We start from the raw sequence: 22,122 nt of genomic DNA, 5'->3' as shown, positions 1-22,122 counted from the left end.
AGAGCTTGCTAATAACATTCAGTTGGTTTAAACCGGCCAAGAGGCTCCTTTTTCTTTAATTTTTTATTAACTCGATGCTAGTAGGGACAACCTATATATTTCATGGGATGTCACAGCAAAAACGTGAGACCAAGTGAGAACCAAGCAAAATAAATTTAGATACACAAGGAGTATGCACCATGACAAGTACAAGAAATAAAATGCGATATCATGTAATGTCTTTTTGAGAAACTAGTGAGACAGTGGAGATAGTGCAACTGGGTGACTTGCACGTACACACATGGCATCACTGCACCCTTACAAAGAGCTGGCAATTTCCCCACGATCACAAGAGGACGTTAGGCGACATTACGTGTCATACTTTTTGTACATGTGCTGGCGCATGCATTGTTTTGTTTGGTTCTTGTTGGTTTTATTATTTCAGCATCCTATGAATATATGGAGAGCACGCTATGTCCATGTCTTTTTCACTGGTCCCGTGTTTATTTATTTATTTATATATTTATTTATTGATACTGTTAGCCCAAAGGCCGATACAGGGTGGAGAACTCATAAAATAAGCTTCAAAGATCGCTACAAACACGAGCGCTACACAAATCAAACCAGAAAATACAACTGCTTAATCATGCCAATTTTACACAAGAATATCCGCAGATATGTAATATAAATGAGCATTGAGCAATGAACAGGCACCGAACACTACAAGCAACAACAACTGTACCATACAAAATCAAATTTTTAACATCACACACAGGAACTTCGCCAATATCCTGCAGAGTCATTTCCATCATGTAATATTACACATGCTGCCTATCATTGCACAAAGAAGCTAATAATGTGTGAGGATGGCTACATAGCAGAATAATAGGCCAGTACCGATTTTTCAAAGTGTTCTAGAGAATCAATTTTCGTTATGCAATGCGGTAGCGCATTCAATCTTCAATCGTTTTAGGAAAGAGGGAGTACTTCAATGAGTCAACCTTTGCAGTTATGGTCACAAATTGGTCCTCATGGCTAGACCTAACGAACCATGATATCCGTGACATTCTGTTTTGTAAATACCTTTGTGTGTCGAAATTTAAGCGGCTATGTTTCATTAAATAAATAAATTTTAGTCTAGCTACTTTTCGCCGCAAGGAAAGCTCAGGCAAGTTTAGTTGAGTGAGCATCTCAGTCACTGAATCCATGTACCTATATTTTGACATAATAAACCTTGCTGCAAGCCTCTGTATTTTTTCAATTTGATTTACTTCATTCTTTTTATACGGATCCCATATTATGCTAGCATATTATGCTAGATATGCAGTTAGTTTAACATCTCGGGGAGCAAGTTTAAGTCTACATCTTAGTGACCAAAGTTTAACCTCTGCGGCATTACATAAATTAGTGATGTGTTTTTTCCAATTAAGATAAGTCATCTGATATCGTAACGCCTAAATACTTGAAGTGGCTCACTTGTTTTATTGGATTACCGTCTAACTTGTAATTGAAAAGTAACACATTTCTTGTTTTTCTAGTTATTCACGCATAAACTGTTTTTTCGTAATTTATTTTCATTTTCCATTGCGTGCACCAATTGGTGATTTCTTCTAGTGCTGAAGCTATTTCCAATTGGTCCTCATGACATGATATTTTAGAATATATTAAGCAATCATCTGCAAATAAACGAACCATTATCTTATCATTAAGCCCATTTGTCATGTCAGTAATATAACACATCACAATATAGGTCCTAACACAGACCCTTGAGGGACACCTGATGTTACGTTTAGAATTTTTGATTTGTTTCCTTTCACTTCCACATATTGTGACCTGTTAGTAAGGTATGAATGAATCTACTTAACTATATTTAAATTAACTCCGAGATCAAGTAGCTTACCAGTCAAGTCCGAGTGGGAAACGTGGTCAAAAGCTTTTGATAAATCAAGGCAAATTCCGTCCACCTGAACTGTTTCATTAATTACCTGAGCAAAATTGTGTACCGTTTCTGCAAGCTGGGTGATAGTGGACAATCGGCTCCTAAATCCATGCTGGTTAGAAATAAATATGTTCGGGCTTTCGATATAGTTAAACTTTTTGATAGGATATGCTCAAACATTTTGCAGCAAGTACATGTAATTGAAATGGGCCTATAATTTTGAATTCGATGTTTGTCCCCAGTTTTATGAACTGGCACTACTCGCGCCATTAACCAATCACGTGGTAAATTGTGCTGTTCAAGAGACGCACGGAAAATTATCGGCAAATACTTCGCGATCCATTCAGCATATCGTCTCAAGAATTCGTTAGGGATGCCATCCGGGCCAGGAGACTTTTTCATGGCTAGGCCTAACAGAAGTGAAAGTGTACCTTCTACAGTTAAGATATTGTCTGGCATGTCTGAATGGGCATTAGTCATTTTCTCTCTTATTTCTGCAGACAATGGTAGGGGAGGGTCAAACACGGAGTGGAAAAAAAAGGAAAAATTCGTTGTACCTATCAGCAATTTGCGCAGAGTCTGTAATTATAAATTCATTGCTGGTAACATACCTCACATCCTCAGGTGAAGGAGCAAGGAGACGCCAAAAATGCTGTGGTGAATCTTTCATAAACCGTGATAGAGTGTGGGAATAGTAATGTTCTTTTGCAATTGATAATTTTTCCTTTAGTATTATCGAAAGATCTCAAATCTCATTATGATCTTTGTGTTCTTTCAGCGCTTACTGCCAGCCAAGCATGGCAGTTGAAAATGCATGCAATTAACTGAAGGTGTTGCAAAGAGAGAGAGATAAAACCAAAGAAAAGACAAGGAGGCTAAAGGCCAACTGCAACAAAATTTCCCTTTGGCTAAATTGGTAATAAATGAGTAGTATATGCTGTTGAAACAATCTTGTCAAAGTTGCATGGCTAATAATTGTCTACTCAATTTGTTGCAACATCAATTTGTTGCAAATTACTGGAACACATCCTGTACACACATTATAGCCTATCTTAACGAAAATAGTCTGCTGCTCAATAACCAGCATGGCTGTCGTCAAAATCGCTCCTGTCAGACGCAGCTATACGAACTTATAACCGATATTCACATTTCTTTACACAAATTGGTTTGCACAGACGCCATTTTCATTGACTTTTTTAAAGCTTTTGACCGGGTGCCTCATAATCGTCTAAAACTGAAAGTTAGGAACCTACAGCTTGACTCTAACACGACGCGATGGATTGAGGAATTCCTAACCAATCGATTTCAAGTAATCTCTTTGAACAACTGTTTTTCTAACCGCACTCACGTGACTTCGGGAGTTCCTCAAGGATCTGTTCTTGGTCCGCTACTATTTTTAATTTACATAAATGACATCGCAACTAATGTTACTTCACAAATACGTCTCTTTGCAGATGACTGCGTCTTGTATATGAAATAAACTGCCCGGCCGACATCACTGTGCTGCAGTCTGATTTAACAAAACTTACCGAATGGTGTGACATATGGCATATGGAAATCAACATAGCCAAAACTAAACACGTAAAATTTGCTCCTTTTACTCGAGTTACCTCTGTCCAGTATAAAATACGTGGTATTACTATTGACACAGCATCTTCAATCAAATACTTGGGTGTCTTGCTTACTTCCAATCTAAGCTGGAATACCCACATTGAACACATTACCACAAAAGCATGTAAAAAACTTGGTTACCTAAAACGGCACTTACACCTTGCCAAACACAGATACCAGGCTTCGCGCATACAGTTCTCTTATCAGGCCCTCTTTAGAATATGCGTCCATAATTTGGCACCCCCATCATTCAAATCTCACGAACCTACTTGAATCAGTTGAAAATAAAGCTGCCCGGTTCATCTCGTCTTCATACTCTCGCTATCAAAGTGTCTCAGTCTTAAAGAAATCACTAAATCTCTCTTCTCTTGACATGTGCAGGAAATTAACACGGTTGTCGTTCTTCCATAGCCTTTTCCACAGCAACATCCCATTTGCCCGAGCCCATATTCTTCCCGCTGCTCACATATCGACGCGCTCAGGCCATGTTCATAAATAAAACCTATATTTGCCAGGACTAATCATTATCAAAATTTGCCTCTAGTTTTATCTATTGCCAAATGGAACTCACTCCCTTCAAACATTGTCTCGCTTAAGGAATCATCATCATTTCACGCAGCACTACTAACCTTCTTAGAGTGTGTCAACCTGTCATAACCCACGTATTACGCTTGAATATTTACTTGAACATGTTTTTATGTGCTTAGTATTGTATAATTTTTTCCGTTTCATCTGATATGTACTTGCGAAACATCTATCTGTATCTGTAGTCCTCTTCGCGTTTTCAGTTCTCTTGCGTTTTTTTTTTACGCTACCAGATATTGTATAAACATCGTTTTTGTTGTTGTTTTCGTTTCTTTGTATCTGTGCCACGTTTTGATAATTTTACTGTACCTAATAGCTTGCCATATTATTTATATTCTACACAGTGCACGTCCATTTGACCTTTTCCATGCCCCCCTATGTAATGCCCTAACGGGCCTTTAGGGTACTTAAATAAATAAATAAATAAATAAATAAATAAATAAATAAATAAATAAATAAATAAATAAATAAAATACTTTCGTACAAGTTATTAGAAGTGTTTAAATAGCACCGAAATGGATGACAGGTGCAGTTGGTGGTAAGCGCATGTAGCGTAAGTCCCAGCATGTCGCCTCCGAGATTTTTCAGCATGCCGCGGGCAGCTGCAGGTGCTGCATAATCTCGGAGCTCATGCCAAAGAGCTGCACGTTCCAAGTCATGCGCCACTACTGGCGAGCGGTAATGGCGTTTTTTTTTGTTTTTTTTTCAGTTTAGATATCAATAACAACTATTTTTCAAAGCTTTTCATGAGGCATCTGCTCTTATCTCAAACACAAAATTTTGCACGGAGGATCCTCTTTATCTACGCCATGTGAAATCAAGCTTTATAGGGGGTCCAAAATTTCACTGCAGTTGGCCTTTAAAACCAGGATATCTCTGGTCGGCTACCCTGTATTGAGAAAGGGGTTCAAACAATGAGAGGGAAGGAACACATTCCATGAAGGCACCACATAGTAATAACAGTGATGGAAGCAACATTTTACTTTTTGGAGCAGATTTCGCAGCAGCAAAAATGCCACTTTGGAGCAGCCATAAATGTTTTCGGAGTAGAAAGAATACCACTTTGGAGCAGCCATAAGTGTTTTCGGAGCAGAAAAAAATGCTAGTTTGGAGAAGGTATTGGAGTTTTCGGAGCAGATGGCAAAATATGCCATACGGCTCCTGAAGTTAAAAGCATCACCGAAGTGTCTCATAAATATTACAAACATTGCACATACAATAATCAATGCAAATTGCAAGAAACATACAATTAAGAAGGTGAAGGGTTATCGAATGGGCAGTAAAATGAGCTATATACTTAAGATACCAGTACTTGTGGCAGAAATGAGATCAAACTGGTAAAGCTGAGCACCACATTAAAAAAGTAACCACAATCACATATAACTTGCCAAAGCAGCAGTTGATAATCGGTATGAGATCAAAGTAATCTCAGTCACTTTCACATTTCACCAAAATAGTCTGCATGTCAAGTTCAAAAATACCCTACAGTAAATGAGCTATATATTTAAAAGGACAGTTCTTGTGGCAGAAATGAGATCAAAGCCGGCAAAGCTGAGCATCACGCCATGTTGGAGCAGTTACTAACAAAAATTACTTTGAAGCAGCATGTAGCAGCATTTCTCTTTTGAAGCAGTTTGGAGCGATTGGAGGAGCACTTCCATCGCTGTAATACAGTATCAATGTCCCCCGCACACACGTGACAAGAAGTGTTTGTGAGGAAAGGCAGCACAGAGCAGTGTATATCATACTTCATGCACTCCTGCTTCAAGAAGGTACTGCCTTGGGGACTATTTCTTATTTCATCTACTTTGGTTCTTGTTTCAGCACTATAACTGTCGACAAGAGCCAACATGCTTCAATAAAAGTAGCATTTCACAGTCATACCACAATACTTCCTTTTTAGAGCGCAGCTCTTGGGCAACGGTTCCTGCGATGAGCGTCGATGTCCCTCATAACTGAGCGAACAAGCATAGCAAAGGATGAAAGAGCAAACGTGGAGTGCAGCGGGGGATGAAAGACAGCGAGAGCAAAGAGAGTGCAAGCAGGAAAGCAGAGGAGGAGGGTGCAGCGGAAGCATGAGGAGGAAAGCGGGTGTCGTGCAAGATGTGTTCTGTAGCGACAATCGCTACAAGATGGCGTCAGAGTAGCGCGCGTCGTCTGTTCACTGATGATGCCATCGATAAGACATACGGCGAGCACGTCCACCGATACCATATATGGAAACAAAACGCTGCATGAGCGGAGGTCTGTCTGCGGCGACTGCTGTTAATCATGCCCACGCGTCACCTACGCGCTGCCTCTCACGATCTCCCGATTAGCGAGGCAGTCGTGTCACACTTCGCTCCATTTGCAACGTGCCACATGAAGCAGGTTGTCTGCGCCAGCTAACAAATTGCAAAATGAAAACACGTATAGAGCTGTCCTCAAATTTCGCATTGGGAAATGTCGGAATTGTTGGTGAACTTTTTTTCTTTTTGAGCCTCTGCAAGAGGCAATTCCATCACTTTCACAATTTTTCGGTTCTATCATTTGTGTAGAATCTTCCTTCTACACACACTGTAGAATAACAGTGTACTTGCTGCTTGGATAGTATCAGCACTTTAATTTTCACAAGCACTTTTTGGAAATAAACCACACAGCTAGCAAAAATCTCATGCAGCCAAGCGTGTGGTAGAAACCCCATTTTTTTGCTTTTGATGAATTGACAATAAAATGCACAAACAATTTTAATTATTAAATTCTGGGATTTTACTTATGAAAACCACGTATAATCTCCTTATCGGGCACGCCATAGTGAGGGACTCCAAATTAGTTTTGACCACCTGGGGTTTTTCAACGTGCACCTAAATTCAAGTACATGAGACGGCCGCATCGAAATTTGGCTGTTGCTGCCGGGATTGAAACCACTATGTCGAGCTTAGCAGCCAAGGCCACTACGATACCACAGTGAGTCTCAGAAAAAAGAGAGATAGACAGAGATAATCTAAAGCTCTCACTGTTCAGGTGTACTGCATTTTGGGTGCATGTCAAAGAACCCCAGGTGTTCAAAATAAATGCAGGGCAACAGACTGCGGCATCTATAGTAACCTGTGTGCTCCTGTGGGACACTGAAGTTTCTTAATCCAATCTTTAATGACCACACTGCGACAGCCTATCTATTTCAGCCACGGTGTAGACATCTGTGCACATGACATGTCTCTGCCACTTTTGTATAATAGCCCAAGTGAAAATTTCCTGCTGGTTTCCTGCTAGCTTTTTACTGATTCCAGTAGTGCTGGTTTATTAGCACATTCCCAGCAGCTACTGGAACCAGCAGCTACTTAGACCAGTAGGTGATGGAACTAACAGGTGATGGAACCAGCAGGTGATGGAACCAGTGGCTGAAACCGGTAGCTGCTGGTTCCAGCAGGGTTGCAGGCAGTCGGCAGACTTGTTACTCACCGATATGGAGAACATTTCCAAGCAACAAGCTGATGCCCGCATGAACTTAAATGCATGTTTCGTACACTTTTGAACAAATTTAGGGTTGAGAAATATGAAATCTTGATTGTTATCCTGGTTGCTCTATTCGCACAGTAGGCCTACTTAACGTGTACTACCAGCTCGCATGCTCGGCACCTTCGTGCTATGCTCACAGCCAGGGGCGGATCCAGGTTTTTTTCTGAGGGGGGGGTCAGCTTCTGTCAATGATGATGATGATAGTGATAGTAGCCTTTCTTATTTACCGAAATTTACCGTTTTTCCGCACGATAAACCCGCGTTTTATACGGCTAAAGCAACACCTGTAGCCCTCCGTGGTGGCTCAGTCAGCTCAGGCGTTGAGCACGAGATCGCGGGATCAAAATCCTGGTCGCGGCGGCCGCATTTCGATGGAGGCGAAATGCAAAAACGCCCGTGTTCTTGCGTTCTGGTGCAGGTTAAAGAACCCCAGGTGGTCAAAATTAATCCGGAGCCTTCCACTACGGCATGCCTCATAATCAGAACTGGTTTTGGCATGTAAAACCCCAGAAAGAGGAAGAAGACCTGTAGCGAAGCCAGGTATCGGTTTCTCCGAGCTTATAGGAAAAGGACGTTACCCAATACAGCCATGTGCTTGGCGGCTGCGCCTGATAATACAGGGTGTTCAAAACTAAGCTTTATGGTTTTCTTAAAGTTAGGCACTGGGAGGCACGCGAAGACCACCTGTGCAAATAAGTTATGTGGCTAGGGGGGCACAAAGTGAGATGATAATTATCGCTGTGAGCAGCCCAATTAACAAAAATTGAACAATTACCTTTTGTTGACTGCAGTAAGTGGGTATGTTTGTATTGAAAACTTAGAGACAGTCGAGTTTCTACACAGTATCATTCGGAAGAAGTATTCTAGTGTGTCCGTGCTCCGAGATTTCAGACTCCAAATTTCAATTGTCGTACTACGCAGAATAATCGAGAATAAAGACGCGACAATTCTCATGAATTCCCGTGAATGATCATGAAGCTCAGTGACCACTTCTGTGGAGGGATGGCGGTGCCATCTTCTCTCTTGAGTCATGGTGGTGTGTTGACTAGAGGAACGTTCTTGAATATGGGCGTAACGCTCCGCTCCAACGCAGCAACTACTACGCTGGTTGTTTACGATATGCGAATCACCGCGTATGAAGACTCACGATGCCACCTACAAGAATAACGATGTGGCGTAGTAGGCGAGAGCGCGAGCCGGCGTCTTCATGTTTTGTTTCCCACGCGACGTCATCCTTTTACACAAGGCGCGCATCTGCTCCCGTTTCTCTAACCACGCAACGCCATCCTAGGCCCGCGCGCTGGCGTTGGCTGCTTCGGTGTCCGCTGACGTCACGCTCCCTCCATTCGCAGACGCTGCTCGAGGCTTCGCTCCGCTCCGCGAGAACGCCCACTCAGATAAACGGATCCGGTGGGTTTGAGCCTCCTATGCTTAATGTACGACAATAAAACTGCGAAGTTACAATGAAAAACTTGTAGCGTACGAACGGCACTGTGCTCATACTGGATATTGTCAACGTGTAACTGTGATCACAATGAGTGCTACAGTTAAAAAAAGTTGCCTATGCGTAGTTCTTAGTTTAGCTGTTGTTATTATTTATATATGAACACTTCAGCAAGAGATCTCTTTCATTAAGCAGATTGGTCGCGGAACCGATGACAGCCAATGAGGCAGCCGTTGACACCCCAAGGGGAAACTAAGTTAATCAGGCGCGAAGGCGCTTGAGCGGACCTCGGCGTGTTTGGCAAAAGGGACATCCCCTCGTTCATTAGACGCCACCGACGGGAAGAGTAAGGCACGGCAGGCGCCAGGAGGTCCAAGGTGTTCATGAGAAAAATTAAGTACGGCAACTTCGCGACACCACACTCCTACGGAATACAACTAAGCTTGTGAGCGAGCTAGCTTTACTTCTACATGGCTGATACCACTGGTACTCGTGAAAAATACTTTTGAAGAATGCTGGTGGCCATATTTTTTTTTTTTTTGCGAGAGGGCCATCCCCCTGTCAGCGAGGGGGCGATGCAGAAATCTGAGGGGGGGGGGTCAGGACATCCGGACATCCCCCTGGATCTGCGCCTGCTCACAGCGTCCACATGGACCTGTCCACAACTAATATGGCCACAACAGCCATATTTCAGTGGAGGAAAAAAATGTATGCATTTTCGCATTTTTATTGGTGCATGTGGAAGAACACCAGGCGGTCTAAATTGATCTGGAAACCTATTCTACCAAATGTTTCTTGTTTTTTGTGCTTTTTTCTGCTCATTTCTTGTTTCGGTGTGGCCATATATCATTGTATACCAACAGTCTTGTGAAAATTCAATTTTATTTGCGAGTAATGATTTCAGCTGAGCACAGCAATTCATACATCATCAGTTGTGTGTAGGTAGCATGACCATAAATTCCTCTTTTATGATGTCGGGTATGTTCTTGTCATGGAATAGCTGTGTGCTTTTTTCACACTCCGGTGCAATATAATTTACTTAGCTCCAAGTGGCTAAAAAATAACTATTTTTTAATCCTCCAGCTGCTCACAGATCTCTACTCTATACAGCTGACAGCGGATGTTCTGAGGGTCACTAGCAAGCCACTGTTGCCACTCTGCAGAGCTGCTACTTTAGGACGATGTGTTTGCTAATTTGTGTCTTGTATTTGCTAAGTTCTTGTTATGATAGCTAGTATGCATCACTGCTTTTTGTGTTTGTCATTGTATAGATACGAGGTGTGTTCAAAAAGAAACCGAACTTTTGCTATAACACGTTTACTGCTTATGGTACAATATTTTAAGTGCTGTCGCCTTCAAAGTAGTCCCCTCTACTGGAAATGCACTCTTTCCATCTTTTCTTCCATTTTTGGAAAGCCTCCTTGAACGCACTTTCTGGAATGGCACGCAGGTCTCTTCTCGCATTGTCCTGGATCTCCTCTACGGTTTGGAAACTGACGTCCTTTTAAGGTGGTTTTCAGCTTGGGGAACAGAAAAAAGTCTGCTGGGGCTAGGTCCGGAGAATATGGTGAGTGGGGCACAACAGGAGTGTGGTGTTTCGCTAAGTAGCTGCGGACAAGGAGTGACGTGTGAGCCAGGGCATTGTCATGGTGCAACATCCAAGCCTGATTTTCTCACAATTCAGGCCTCTTACTGCGCACAGAATCTCTCAAACGGGCTAGGATAACCTGGTAAACTTCTTTGTTTACCGTCTGACCATGTGGCACAAATTCCTGATGGACAATGCCTTTGCAGTGAAAAAACACCACCAACATTTCCTTTATTTTTGACCGACTTGAACGCTTGAACCAATCATAGCACTGCGTGCGACTCATACAGTCCTCCACGTATGCTTGGCTAAGCAACTGAAATGTCTCTGTGAAAGTTTTCCCAAGTTTGTAGCACAACTTCTCTCTCTCTCTCTCTCACACACACACACACACACACACACACACACACACACACACACACACACACACACACACACACACACACACACACACACACACACACACACGCACGCACACACACACACACACACACACACACACACACACACACACACTGTTTTTCCAATTCCTTAATTGTCACTTTGCCACCAATCCGAAGAACAGCTTGTTCATGCACTCACTTCAGCGGCTGTAGCTCGCCAACTAACGGTCAGAGCAAAACGTGGCAAATAGCAGTTTGTTGCCTAAACCTACCGCTACATGCGCTCAGTAGCCGCAGCGCGCTCCCTCTGCCGGTTGGCACGCTATTTCAAAAGTTCGGTTTCTTTCTGAACACACCTCATATATATATATAGATTGTATAGTGTATGATACTTTTTTAGAGAAAATGAGCAATGACATTTGCAGTGTGCATGAAATATAGCTATTGTCAATTTGTGGAAAAATCTGCTGTCAACTTTTCAGTACCTCTTCAATTAACAATAAATTCCACGAATGTGAATTGTGTGCAGAGCTTCATATTTCTCATTATGTAAGCCCAGCTTCAGCTTGGCCTCTGGAGGTAAAATTTTTGTATAATGAAGGAAAAAGAGTGCACTGGTGTAAAGCATAAGGTCTAATATGTACCTTTGAACATCATTCTTGGGTTGTATTTCACTATGCCACGTTCTTCAATGAATGGATCAGTGCACAGAGTTGAAAAGCAGTAAGGTCTTAGCTAGAAACAGCAGATCCTAACTCCAAGAGTGAATGCTTGGACTAGTTAGTTCGAGTCCAAACAAAACCACTGAGTGCATTGTTGGAACCAGTGCAAGCCAACTGAAAACCAGCAGGTTACTTGCTGGTTCCAGCAGCAAGCCCGCAGGCAGCCTGCCAAGACCAACAGAAAACCAGTAAGCACCCTGCTGGAACCAGCACAGCCAGCAGGTTGCCTGCTGGTACCAGCAGAAAACCAGTAAGCACCCTGCTGGAACCTACAGCAAGCCATCAGGCAGCCCGCTGGGACCAATAGAAAACCAGTAAGCACCCTGCCGGAACAGCACAACCAGCAGGAAACCAGCAGGTTACTTGCTGGTTCCATAAGAAACCAGTACAAACCAGCAGCTCCCAGCAGGAAATCAACAGGAAATTTTCACCTGGGAGTGGTGTGAAAAAAGGGCATGGACACTGAGCTGTGGGTAAATTGAACCCTCTGTTTGCCCAACAAGGTTCCATTTCACTTGAATACGCAGAGTATAGATACAATAAAACTGAGACTGTGGCAAGTCAGTAATGCTTCATTTTGGATATAAAACAGCACACGTAGAAACCAAACAGCTGACCAGCAGCGCTTACAGATGTCATCATCATCATCATCAGCCTATATTTTATGTCCACTGCAGGACGAAGGCCTCTCCCTGCGATCTCCAATTACCCCTCTCTTGCGCTAGCGTATTCCAACTTGTGCCTGCAAATTTCCTAACTTCATCATCCCACCTGGTTTTCTGCCGTCCTCGACTGCGCTTCCCTTCTCTTGGTATCCCTTCTCTAACCCTAATGGTCCACCGGTTATCCATCCTACGCATTACATGGCCTGCACAGCTCCATTTCTTGCGCTTAATGTCAACTAGAATATCGGCTATCCCCGTTTGTTCTCTGATCCACACCGCTCTCTTCCTGTCTCTTAACGTTAGTCCTAAGATTTTTCGTTCCATCGCTCTTTGTACGGTCCTTAACTTGTTCTCGAGCTTCTTTGTTAACCTCCAAGTTTCAAAGAAGTTAACAAAGAAGCTTGAGAACAAGTTAAAGACCACACAAACAGCGATGGAATGACAGATGTCAAGGTATGTGTTATTCTGTAAAACATAAGTTAGTGCATGGGTTCAAGAACGCCGGAAAGCGGTATGGCGTTAACATTGTCTTTTCTGCCAGAAATAGGCTGGGACTGAATTGCGCTCTTGTTGACTACTGAACACCGTGAGGCAGCTCAAGACAAGTTTCGTATCAAACACACGTTAAAGTTTGCACCCTGTTATAGTGGCATGGTTTATAGAATGTCCTTACATGTGGTAAAGCTTCTGTGGGACAGGCAGGACATTAAGGGACAGTTAGGAGCACAGTGTGTTTGTCAAAAATGCCGCTTCCAGCAGTTTTAGCCCTGTACAGCTGATCGTGCGGTTGTTCAGACACAAATATATCAGACTTCCCGAGAAGTGGTTGAAGCACATCACATTTGCAAAGAGAAGAATGACTGTTAGCTGGACATCAGTTGGTTTGCACGACAAAGAAATGCTGTTTCTGTGGAAGAAATTTTCTCAACATTCACTGAATCAGACGGCTTCAGCAACTCGGGCCACATTTGTATTTGTGCTGGCTTATATATATGTGAATGGTATCCATAAGTCCTTCAGTTGCGAGTTCTGTGCTAGTGGTGCATGGGTCTTTCTTCATGTGAGTCCTAGTTTTTATGTGAACTGTTTTATATACAAAATGGAGTATTGCTAACACAACAACTTTAATGAAGGTACGGCCATATCCGACAGGATTTTTCAACAGGCCGCATTGCGTCAGCAATGGTAAAGAGCACGTTTCTCCTTCTCCATAATGCCTGCAGCAAATAAGTGCCAGTGCTTCAAGTCAATGATTCAATTCTCTCTATGCATAAAATGACATGACTGGCTGTGGAGTAAATCGAAATGTAATTAGGGAGTAATTTATGGGGACTCTCTGGAAAATGCACTAATAACTATCCTAGTGCCTTGACTTTCTTCAGTAAAGTCTACAGCACCAGAGAATATTACACAACTTTCACACATTTATGAAGTACTGACATGAAGTGCGATGAAGTGCGCGCACTTTGGCACTGGCGCTTTAGCATGAGCGAGCCTCACGGAACGAACACCTTGCCAGTGCTTGTTCCTATGCCTGAACTACTGTCTGCTAATATGTTCCTAGTTCATTGAGTTTTATTAATTGTCGGCAGCCAACCATGGCTGCAGAGATGCAACAATTGGTGGCGAGGAAGACTCAGGACTCACCGCCACTTCACCGAAGGAACTACATGGCGACATCCGACTTTGGTCGGATACCCGAATTCAGTGGCAGCTCCGGCTCTCGGAGATTCTGGTATGGGAGGCTTCAATTCTTTTTCGAAGCTAACAACATTACAGATGCTTACAAGAAACGTGCTCATCTGCTAACGTTGTGTGGGGAACAGACTTAAGACGTTGTGTGCACTCTCGTTCAGCCCAAACAGTTCAGCCAAGTGAGATACAAGGACATAGTCGACATGCTCACGGCTCATTTTAATCCAGAACCTTCTGAAGTCTTCAACAAGACACGCTTCTAACGACGTGACCAACTGCACGACGAAACGTTCAGCAATTACGCGACAGCGTTTAAGAAACTAGCAGCTGATTGTAATTTTGGAACCAGCGCAGACACGGCTGTGAATCTGACAATGATGCCTATTGACATAATGTTGCATGATCATTTCGTTTGTGGTCTCCAGAACCAGCAGGTCCAGGAACAACTGGTTTCCAGAAAAGGACTCGACGTTCAAGAAAGCGTTTGACTTTGCATTGCGAGCTAAAAACACCATCGAAGATCAGAAAAATGTGAAGGTGGAATTTAAAGACATTGACGAAGCCAGTACAAGCATCTGCAAGACAAGAGAATCAAGGTAGCTCCAGTACCTATGCCCAAAGAAGAATCAATGCTGTTGGCATTGTGACGTGCAACGTAGTCTGGACACTTGCAAGTTTCAGACAGCTTCCTGCAACTACTGCAAGAAATGCGGACACATTGACAAAGCATGCATAGAGAAGTGGAAAGAAGCAAGAACTAAGAGGAATAACAACATCGAAATTCCACGACAAGGAATTTCGACAACAGCCTCAGCACTAGACGTGGTGCTTTACGAACTCAACTCCTTAGGGGACGCGTCCAGCAGACAGCAGGTCATGATTCAGCTACACATACATGGCAAGCCCTTGTATTTTGAGGTCGGCTCAGGTGCAGCCTGCACTCTCATCAGTGAGGCCACGTTAAAAGCCACAAGGATGCATGATCCACCACAGATTCAGACGAAAACCTTTTCCTATGCACATGGTCAGGTCAGTGCCTTTGAGTTCTAGGTTGTGCAACGGTGGAAGTAACGTACAGGGACAAGAAGTCTACGTTACCGCTTATCGTTATCAAAAGAGCAGGGTGTAACCTCCTCGGACGAAATTGGTTTCCTCATCTGGGTATACAGATAACAGGCATCAATGACATATCAGACGACGAACTCGTTTCCAAGCATCTGGACAAGTACGAGTCTGTGTTCGACGATGACATCTCAGGACACGTCGGTCCTGCGGTACAAATCGAATTTATGGAAGGAGCAAAGCCAAAGTTCCTAAAAACATGGCAGGTTCCTTTCGCGCTCTGCTATAGAGGATGAACTGGATCAACTGCAAGGTCAAAGCATAATCGAGACTGTGCAGCATTCAGATTGGGCAACGCCTCTCGTACTCGTTCGAAAGAACAACAAGTCATTGCGAATATGTGGCAACTACCGTTGTACAGTGAATCAGGTATTAAAGAAGGCAGATTACCTACTTCCCACAACAGATGAGGTTCTCAGCCATTTGAGGGGCGGCAAGGCCTCCAGCACACTGGATTTAGCACAGGCTTACCAGCAACTTCATGTAACACAGGAGACACCATAGATATTCACTCTGAACACACTGAAAGGGCTCTACAAGGTCAAACGGTTGCCTCTGCCACACCAGCCATTTTTCAACCCTTCATGGTGACTATGTTGTCTGGCACCACAGGCGTTTGTGTGTACTTAGACGACGTGATGCTCAGTGGAGAGGATGCAGTGGAACATGCCGTCACATTGGAAGAAGTCCTCCAGAGGCTGCGCAAGTACAATCTGTGCCTCGGCAAAAACAAGTGCTGTTTTGCACTGGGACAAGTTTCTTTTCTGGGACACTGGATTAATGAAATACGCGTTCACACCAGCGAAGAGAAAGTTTGAGCTATCACTGAGGCTCCAGCACCAAACTGCAAGCAAGCGGAGCAGTCATTTCTCGGAATGCTGGCTTTCTACGACAGATTCTTGAAGAACAGGGCAACAATTGCCAGCTGTCTCTACCAGCTCCTTCAAAAGGATGCCACGTGGAGATGGGAAACCCAGCATCAAGAAGCTTTTAATGAACGTAAGAGATTTCTTCTTAGATAATACTGGCACACAACGACGAACTGAAGGAGCTTCATGTCTCATGCGACGCTTCACCATACAGCATAGGAGCTGTTGTCTCAACGTGATGACCAGAATAGAGAGGCACCGATCGCTTTTGCATCTAGGACACTAGGGCCGGCAGAACGAAGCTATGCACAGTTCGACAGAGAAGGCCTTGCTGTAGTATTTGCAGCTCATCAGTTCCACATATATATTGCGGGAAGAAAGGTAACTTTCGTCACTGACCATTAACCGCTGCTCGGCATACTGGGCCCGGAGAAACAAGCGGCTTAAGTCCTCTCACCACGAATGACCAGATGGTACATCAAGTTATCTGCGTATGACTACAACAATGTCTACAGGCATGGCAAGAACCATCAAAATGCACACGCGTTGAGCTGATTGCCATAACCAGAACGCACCACTGAGCCATGGCCACCAGGCAACGTACTATTGTTTGAAGTGTTGTCGAGACCTCCGTTTACAGCTATAGAGATAGCATGTCTGACACAGCAAGACAATATCCTGCAAAGGCTGTACAAGTCAATGCAGAATGGCACAGTTGAGGAACTCACTGGAGATGAGTTCACTCCTTACGAACAAAGAGCAACTGCACTGGCAGCTCATCGCGAGTGCCTCACGATTGAATCACAGGTGATTATACCAAGCTCAGCATGGTCTCACACTCTGGAACTTCTACATGCTGGCCACTGAGGCATGGTAGCCATGAAGAAGTGCACAAGAAGCTACGTATGGTGGCCCGGAATTGACAAGGTTATTGAAGAAATGGTGTGACAGTGCCGTGAATGCCAGCCAACACAGAAGAGTCTATTCAAAGTTCCTATTCCCACCTGGGACCGTCCCCAGACACCATGGAACACAGTGCATGTTGGTTTCGCGGGGCCACTACATGGGCACACCTACGTAGTTGTTGTGGATGCGTACACAAAGTGGGTGGAAGTCCGTCACATGACATAACCAACATCCGCAGTTGTCATCCATGTACTTCAAAGTCTCTGCTATTTCCGACATACCCCGAAAAGTTGTCTCCGACAACGGAAGAGCCTTTATTTCTAGTGAGATATAGCAGTTCTATGCGTCAAATGGCTTATAGGCCACCATATCACCAGTGCATCATCCTGCAACGACCGGCCAGGCCGAATGCTATGTGGCAGAACTGAAGAGAGCACTCCTGATGGATATGCAGTGGTCCATACAGTGTCGACTTGCGAGATTCCTGTATCGGCAACACACCATGGTTCTCACAGTTACAGGAATGACACTTGCGAGAGCGATGTTTGGACGAGAACTTTTGTGTCTTCTAGACCTACTCAAGCCAGAGATGGAAACACATATCCACGAGCGCCAGGAGACACTGAAACAATGATGTCGGTTCTCAGTAGGGGAAGAAGTGCTTAGCCGACAGTTTAAAAAAAATCCAGACTGGACTGGAGGGGAAATACTGCGCCACGTCAGTCCACGATCCTGGCTTATAAAAAGCGTCCTCCGAAAGGTTCGGTGCCACCTCAACCACATAAAAAAAAAACGAGTCAGACCAGGCAAGCAACCTAAGCGCCGACAGACTGGAACACAGCAAATTAATTCTCAGACACCATGCTACAAGAAACAAGTTCTACTGTTACGCTGGCACTGGACTCACTCGATACGCCAGACAACACTTCCTCTCAACCATTGATCTCGACATCATAAGCAGGAACCACCGGCAACTGCGCCACCAGAGGTTAGGCAGCCTCCTGACCACTATGGAGACAGTCTAAGGGAGGAAGAATTGATATGTCACCAGAAGACAACAACAATGAAGTGAGCGAGCGAAGGCACTGCACTTTGGCACAAGCGCACCTCATGGAACGAACGCCTCGCCAATGCTTGCTCCTACGTCTGAACTACTGTCTGCTAACATGTTCCTGGTTCCTTGAGTTTAATAAATCATCGGCAGCCAAATATGGCTGTAGAGACGCAACAGTGAGTATGAAGATTACAGTGCTAGCAGACACCTTGTGGCAGAAGATTTGTCCCCAAAACACCCTTTCTAGCAAATTCGCACTCTCAAGTGCCACGGCGTCTTCCCACTCTCCAAAATGCGGAATGACTTAAAAGGACTTGCTGGGAGCCTAGTTGGTGCGTACTTTACATAGTAGGAAAGCACTCAACACACACACACACACACACACACACACACACACACACACACACACACACACACACACACACACACACACACACACACACACACACACACACACACACACACACACACACACACACCTGTCAATTTCTGCTGTGGTACGTCTTTACGATTCTTTACTATGCTAAGTACGCACCAAATAGGCTTAAGTTTGGAAGCTATCTTGTACGCATTCGAAAAGCCGACGTTCGGTTTCGCCTCACGCGATTAGCCTAGGCCGCGATATCGGCGCGGCCTTGACAATCGCGCGAGACGAATCCGAACGTCAGCTTTTCGAACGCGTCAAAGATAGCGGCCCAACCGTGACAGACAAATCAAGTCACAGTATGCATGGTATGCACTCGAAACAAACGCTGAACACGAACGCTCGCCGACCCAAAGAGCGAAGCTCACCTTAGCTTTGTCCATGGCACTCTGTACCTTTTCCTCCATCGCTGCACACTCCGCTACAGACTGCACGTACTCAATCCAATCAAAATATGCCTCTCTTTCCTCCGCCATTGCTCTGCGCGTCAATATGCCAGCTGTATGGGACCAATTACAGTGTACTAGGGCCAATCCACCGTTGAAGGTACGAGCTGAATCGTAACAGCTGAAAATAGCTATGGCGATGCGGCTTTTAGTAGCTGTCAGGCGGCACGAGCACGGTGGGCACGATCGTCTCATTTCAGGACTCGCCAGCCGTTTGTGCGCAGGCGCGAGTGCGAGCGGCTTCGAGAGAATGAATGAATGAAAAACTTTATTGAATAAAAAGAAAAGGCAAGGGAGCGGGAAGGGTGGGTCCCTAGTCTAGGACTCCAGTGGCCTGGTCTAAGAAACCCTTCTGGATCTCCAAGTCAGCTCGAGCGAGGACGGCCTCCCAAGGCTCCCTGAGTGAGGTCAGTATCAGGGGCGAGTTAATGTTCGGTGGCCTACACGAGAGAGAAATTCTGGGGGCATTGGCTTCTAGAATGCCTGACCTCGCAGACTGGTTGCCTTGCAACACTCGCAACGCGCGGATCTTGCGTTTTGCTTGTTTTTCTTTTTTGTTCGCGCCATTTTTCTCCTTTGCTCGGCTCGCTCGGCCCAGCGAACGTGGCACGCTGTGTTTCCGGCGTTGTTGTGCTAGCGCTATGTCGCGCTGTCGTGCATATAATTGCAGCAAGAAGCCAGATGGTTATGCAGTTTTTATGATACCACAAGGAAAGCGCGTGGCGGCTTGCGCAGGAAGCAGTGGCTGCAGAACATCGGCCGAAATAACTTTGTTACGACAAAGAACTGCGCTGTTCGCGAGGTAAGGCGCCTATCTTATTGCTCGAATCAAAGCATCCCCTAATGCTGTATTTTTTTTTTAAATTCCTCCGGCCTGCTCATCAGCGTTCTTGCTGCGACAATTTTTACGTTGCATAAAAATGGGATTGTCCTCAGTATGCTGAATATCATGCTGGGACTCCATCACCTCGCACGTCGTCAACTGTTATTCAGTCTGAAATGCATTACTGTAGGTTCTACTTTCCGCTGTGAACAATTATGTGCGAAGATACAGCCTCTTCTTGATCGCACTTTTCGTGATTGTTAGGATCCGTTACCTCTTTTACTGAAAATCGAAATAGCGGATTGTAGAGGAGCTTTCGTTCCAGCTTACTTCGATGTGTGCGTCAGTTAAATGCAATGAACGCAGGCCCTGAGAAAAATGTCACAGTTTCGCCCTAAGCGCGAAGCAATGAATGCGATAGCAACACAGCAATGTCATACGAAGTAAGGTGAGCGGCTTTGGTAGCAATATGAATTGTAGTAAACATGAGCTGATTAAGTAAGCAGGTGTGCTGCGGCGTAAGTAGACCGACATGAAGAGAGACTCGATGACCACGAGAAGGCGCGTGTGAAACGGTGGTGTTGATGAGAAGCGCTTCCCGTGGGCAGCGCGTGCGAAGGGACACACCTGTAGCGCTGCACTGCCGATCCGGGCAGCATTGCATGTGTAGCGTGCGTTGGAAAATGTGGCCCGACTATTACTAACTGAATGAACAAGCGTGGTTTGAGCGCGCACAAACAAACATGAATAGATCACACTGAATGACTGCAGACAACGACTGTCAAAACGCTGGCAGCAAGCACATACGCCGCAGCGGGCGAAGGTACGTGCGGTCTATCGCTTCAACGGAATCTGAGCGGCGAATGCACAGCGCATACAAAGGTCAGATCCGTGTGGAGATAAGAGACGGTGCGGGCGAGCAACGAGCGCGGTTGTTGGCAGAGTAGAAGTGCGCCCCCCCCCCCCCCCCCCCTCCGCTCCCTCCGGCGCTGGCTTCCCGCTTCCTTGCTTGCGCGTGGGAGATTGAGTGCGTTCGCTCTCCGTGATAGCGCGCGTCCCCGCACGCTTCCGCTCGGGCATACGGCGCGCGGCAAAGATTTTATCTATAGGGAACCTCACGGCGACGGCGACGGCAGAAATCCGGTTGAAGTGTCCATATAATTGCTATCGCAATAAAATTAATGGCAAGTATACTCGTGGTATTGCGGGTGATGAGCGTTATCTAGTCCACATTGCGTTTTTTCAGTTCTTGAACTTGCTTTGAATTGGGCTGCCACGCACGCATGAGTGGGTGACGATTACTATTTGGTTTTCTCACGGAAACAGGCAATGTGCAGGGGGTGTTCGCATGATCGCGCACGCTTGCTCGCACTGAAATTGCGCAGCCATCCTGAATATTCAGTTTAGAGACGACAACGCAAAAGCTACTTTCACATTGAGATAACAAACATATGGACGGACGGTGCAATCGCGACTAATTCATTATAAGAGGGACGCTGAACATTATACCTGCGGTGCACATGCGCGCACAGGCAAGGAAAAAAAGTCATACACATAGGGATGTGCCACAACCAATTACTAGATCAGATGCACAAGGTAAAACATCTTACCATGTGGCAGAAAAAATGTCTGGAGTGTAGAACTCGCCTCGAAGCTCCTATTACGTCAGTATGCCCTATTCATACGGCTTTAAGAAGAAACCAACCTCCTCGTAAGCCTTACCTTCAGCGTTCTCGATGCTTTTATCAGCATTGTTCAAAATTTTCTACACCAATGGGGCGCGCAAATGGCCCACAATCATGCGCCTCCATCGAATGCGGCGGCCGGTCCGCGGGAGCCAAGGAGAAAAAGCGTGCCGTGTGCAGCGCGCGCAGCCAGCGCGCGAGGAGAATCGAGGAGGAAAGCACCGCGGGAAGGAGAGTCGCTACTTTCAAATTATCAAGGGGCTTTAATGGATATATTAAGCATCGTCATATGCTGGAAACGCACTACGAAATTTGTGGGCTATGTAGTGACGCTTTTAGTGGAGCAGTTTGTTTTCGAGAAACGAGATGGAGCTGTAGGCGCCGCGCCGCACGTGGCCTGAGTGACAGCGCACGAAGACGAAACAATTACCGCTTCTACCTTGCGTCTGTGCGATCAGCTGTCGGAAATGCAACTGAGTTTTCGCCAACGCACTGTGCTCATTTGATTGAATCATGTGGATTGAGATGTGTGCAGTAGTAGGCTGCAAAAATAGTGACTGGCATATTAAGGCCAAGTTCGCGGACCGCTGCTGCAGCTATCCATACGTGGCACTTCGAGATGTACGGCTTTCCTCGAGGATACAGGAATTTGCTCATCGGCCAGCGTTGTATCGCTAACCTTCA

General features: G+C 45.0%; 1 protein-coding gene across 2 annotated transcripts in view; it reads right to left on the bottom strand.

Moving 5' to 3' along the window:
* The window catches only part of LOC119464919 (uncharacterized), a 44,837-nt gene extending 25,766 nt beyond the window's left edge, over positions 1 to 19,071 (bottom strand). Inside the window, exons 1-2 of one of the 2 annotated variants that reach the window (XM_049669080.1) lie at positions 18,853 to 19,071; positions 12,072 to 12,180 (exon numbers count right to left, since the gene is read on the bottom strand). In XM_049669080.1, coding sequence (XP_049525037.1) covers positions 12,072 to 12,125 — 54 coding nt within the window. In that variant the 5' untranslated portion in view covers positions 12,126 to 12,180; positions 18,853 to 19,071. The remainder of the gene's footprint in view (positions 1 to 12,071; positions 12,181 to 18,852) is intronic. The other variant, XM_037725791.2, reaches the window with a different exon arrangement.
* Positions 19,072 to 22,122: the final 3,051 nt, after the last annotated feature.

This window comes from Dermacentor silvarum, chromosome 1 (genome assembly GCF_013339745.2).
Source record: "Dermacentor silvarum isolate Dsil-2018 chromosome 1, BIME_Dsil_1.4, whole genome shotgun sequence".
In the NCBI taxonomy this organism is placed as follows: domain Eukaryota; kingdom Metazoa; phylum Arthropoda; class Arachnida; order Ixodida; family Ixodidae; genus Dermacentor; species Dermacentor silvarum.
The sequence above is the reverse complement of the archived record's forward strand: the minus strand, read 5'-3'. Positions and strand labels throughout refer to the sequence as shown.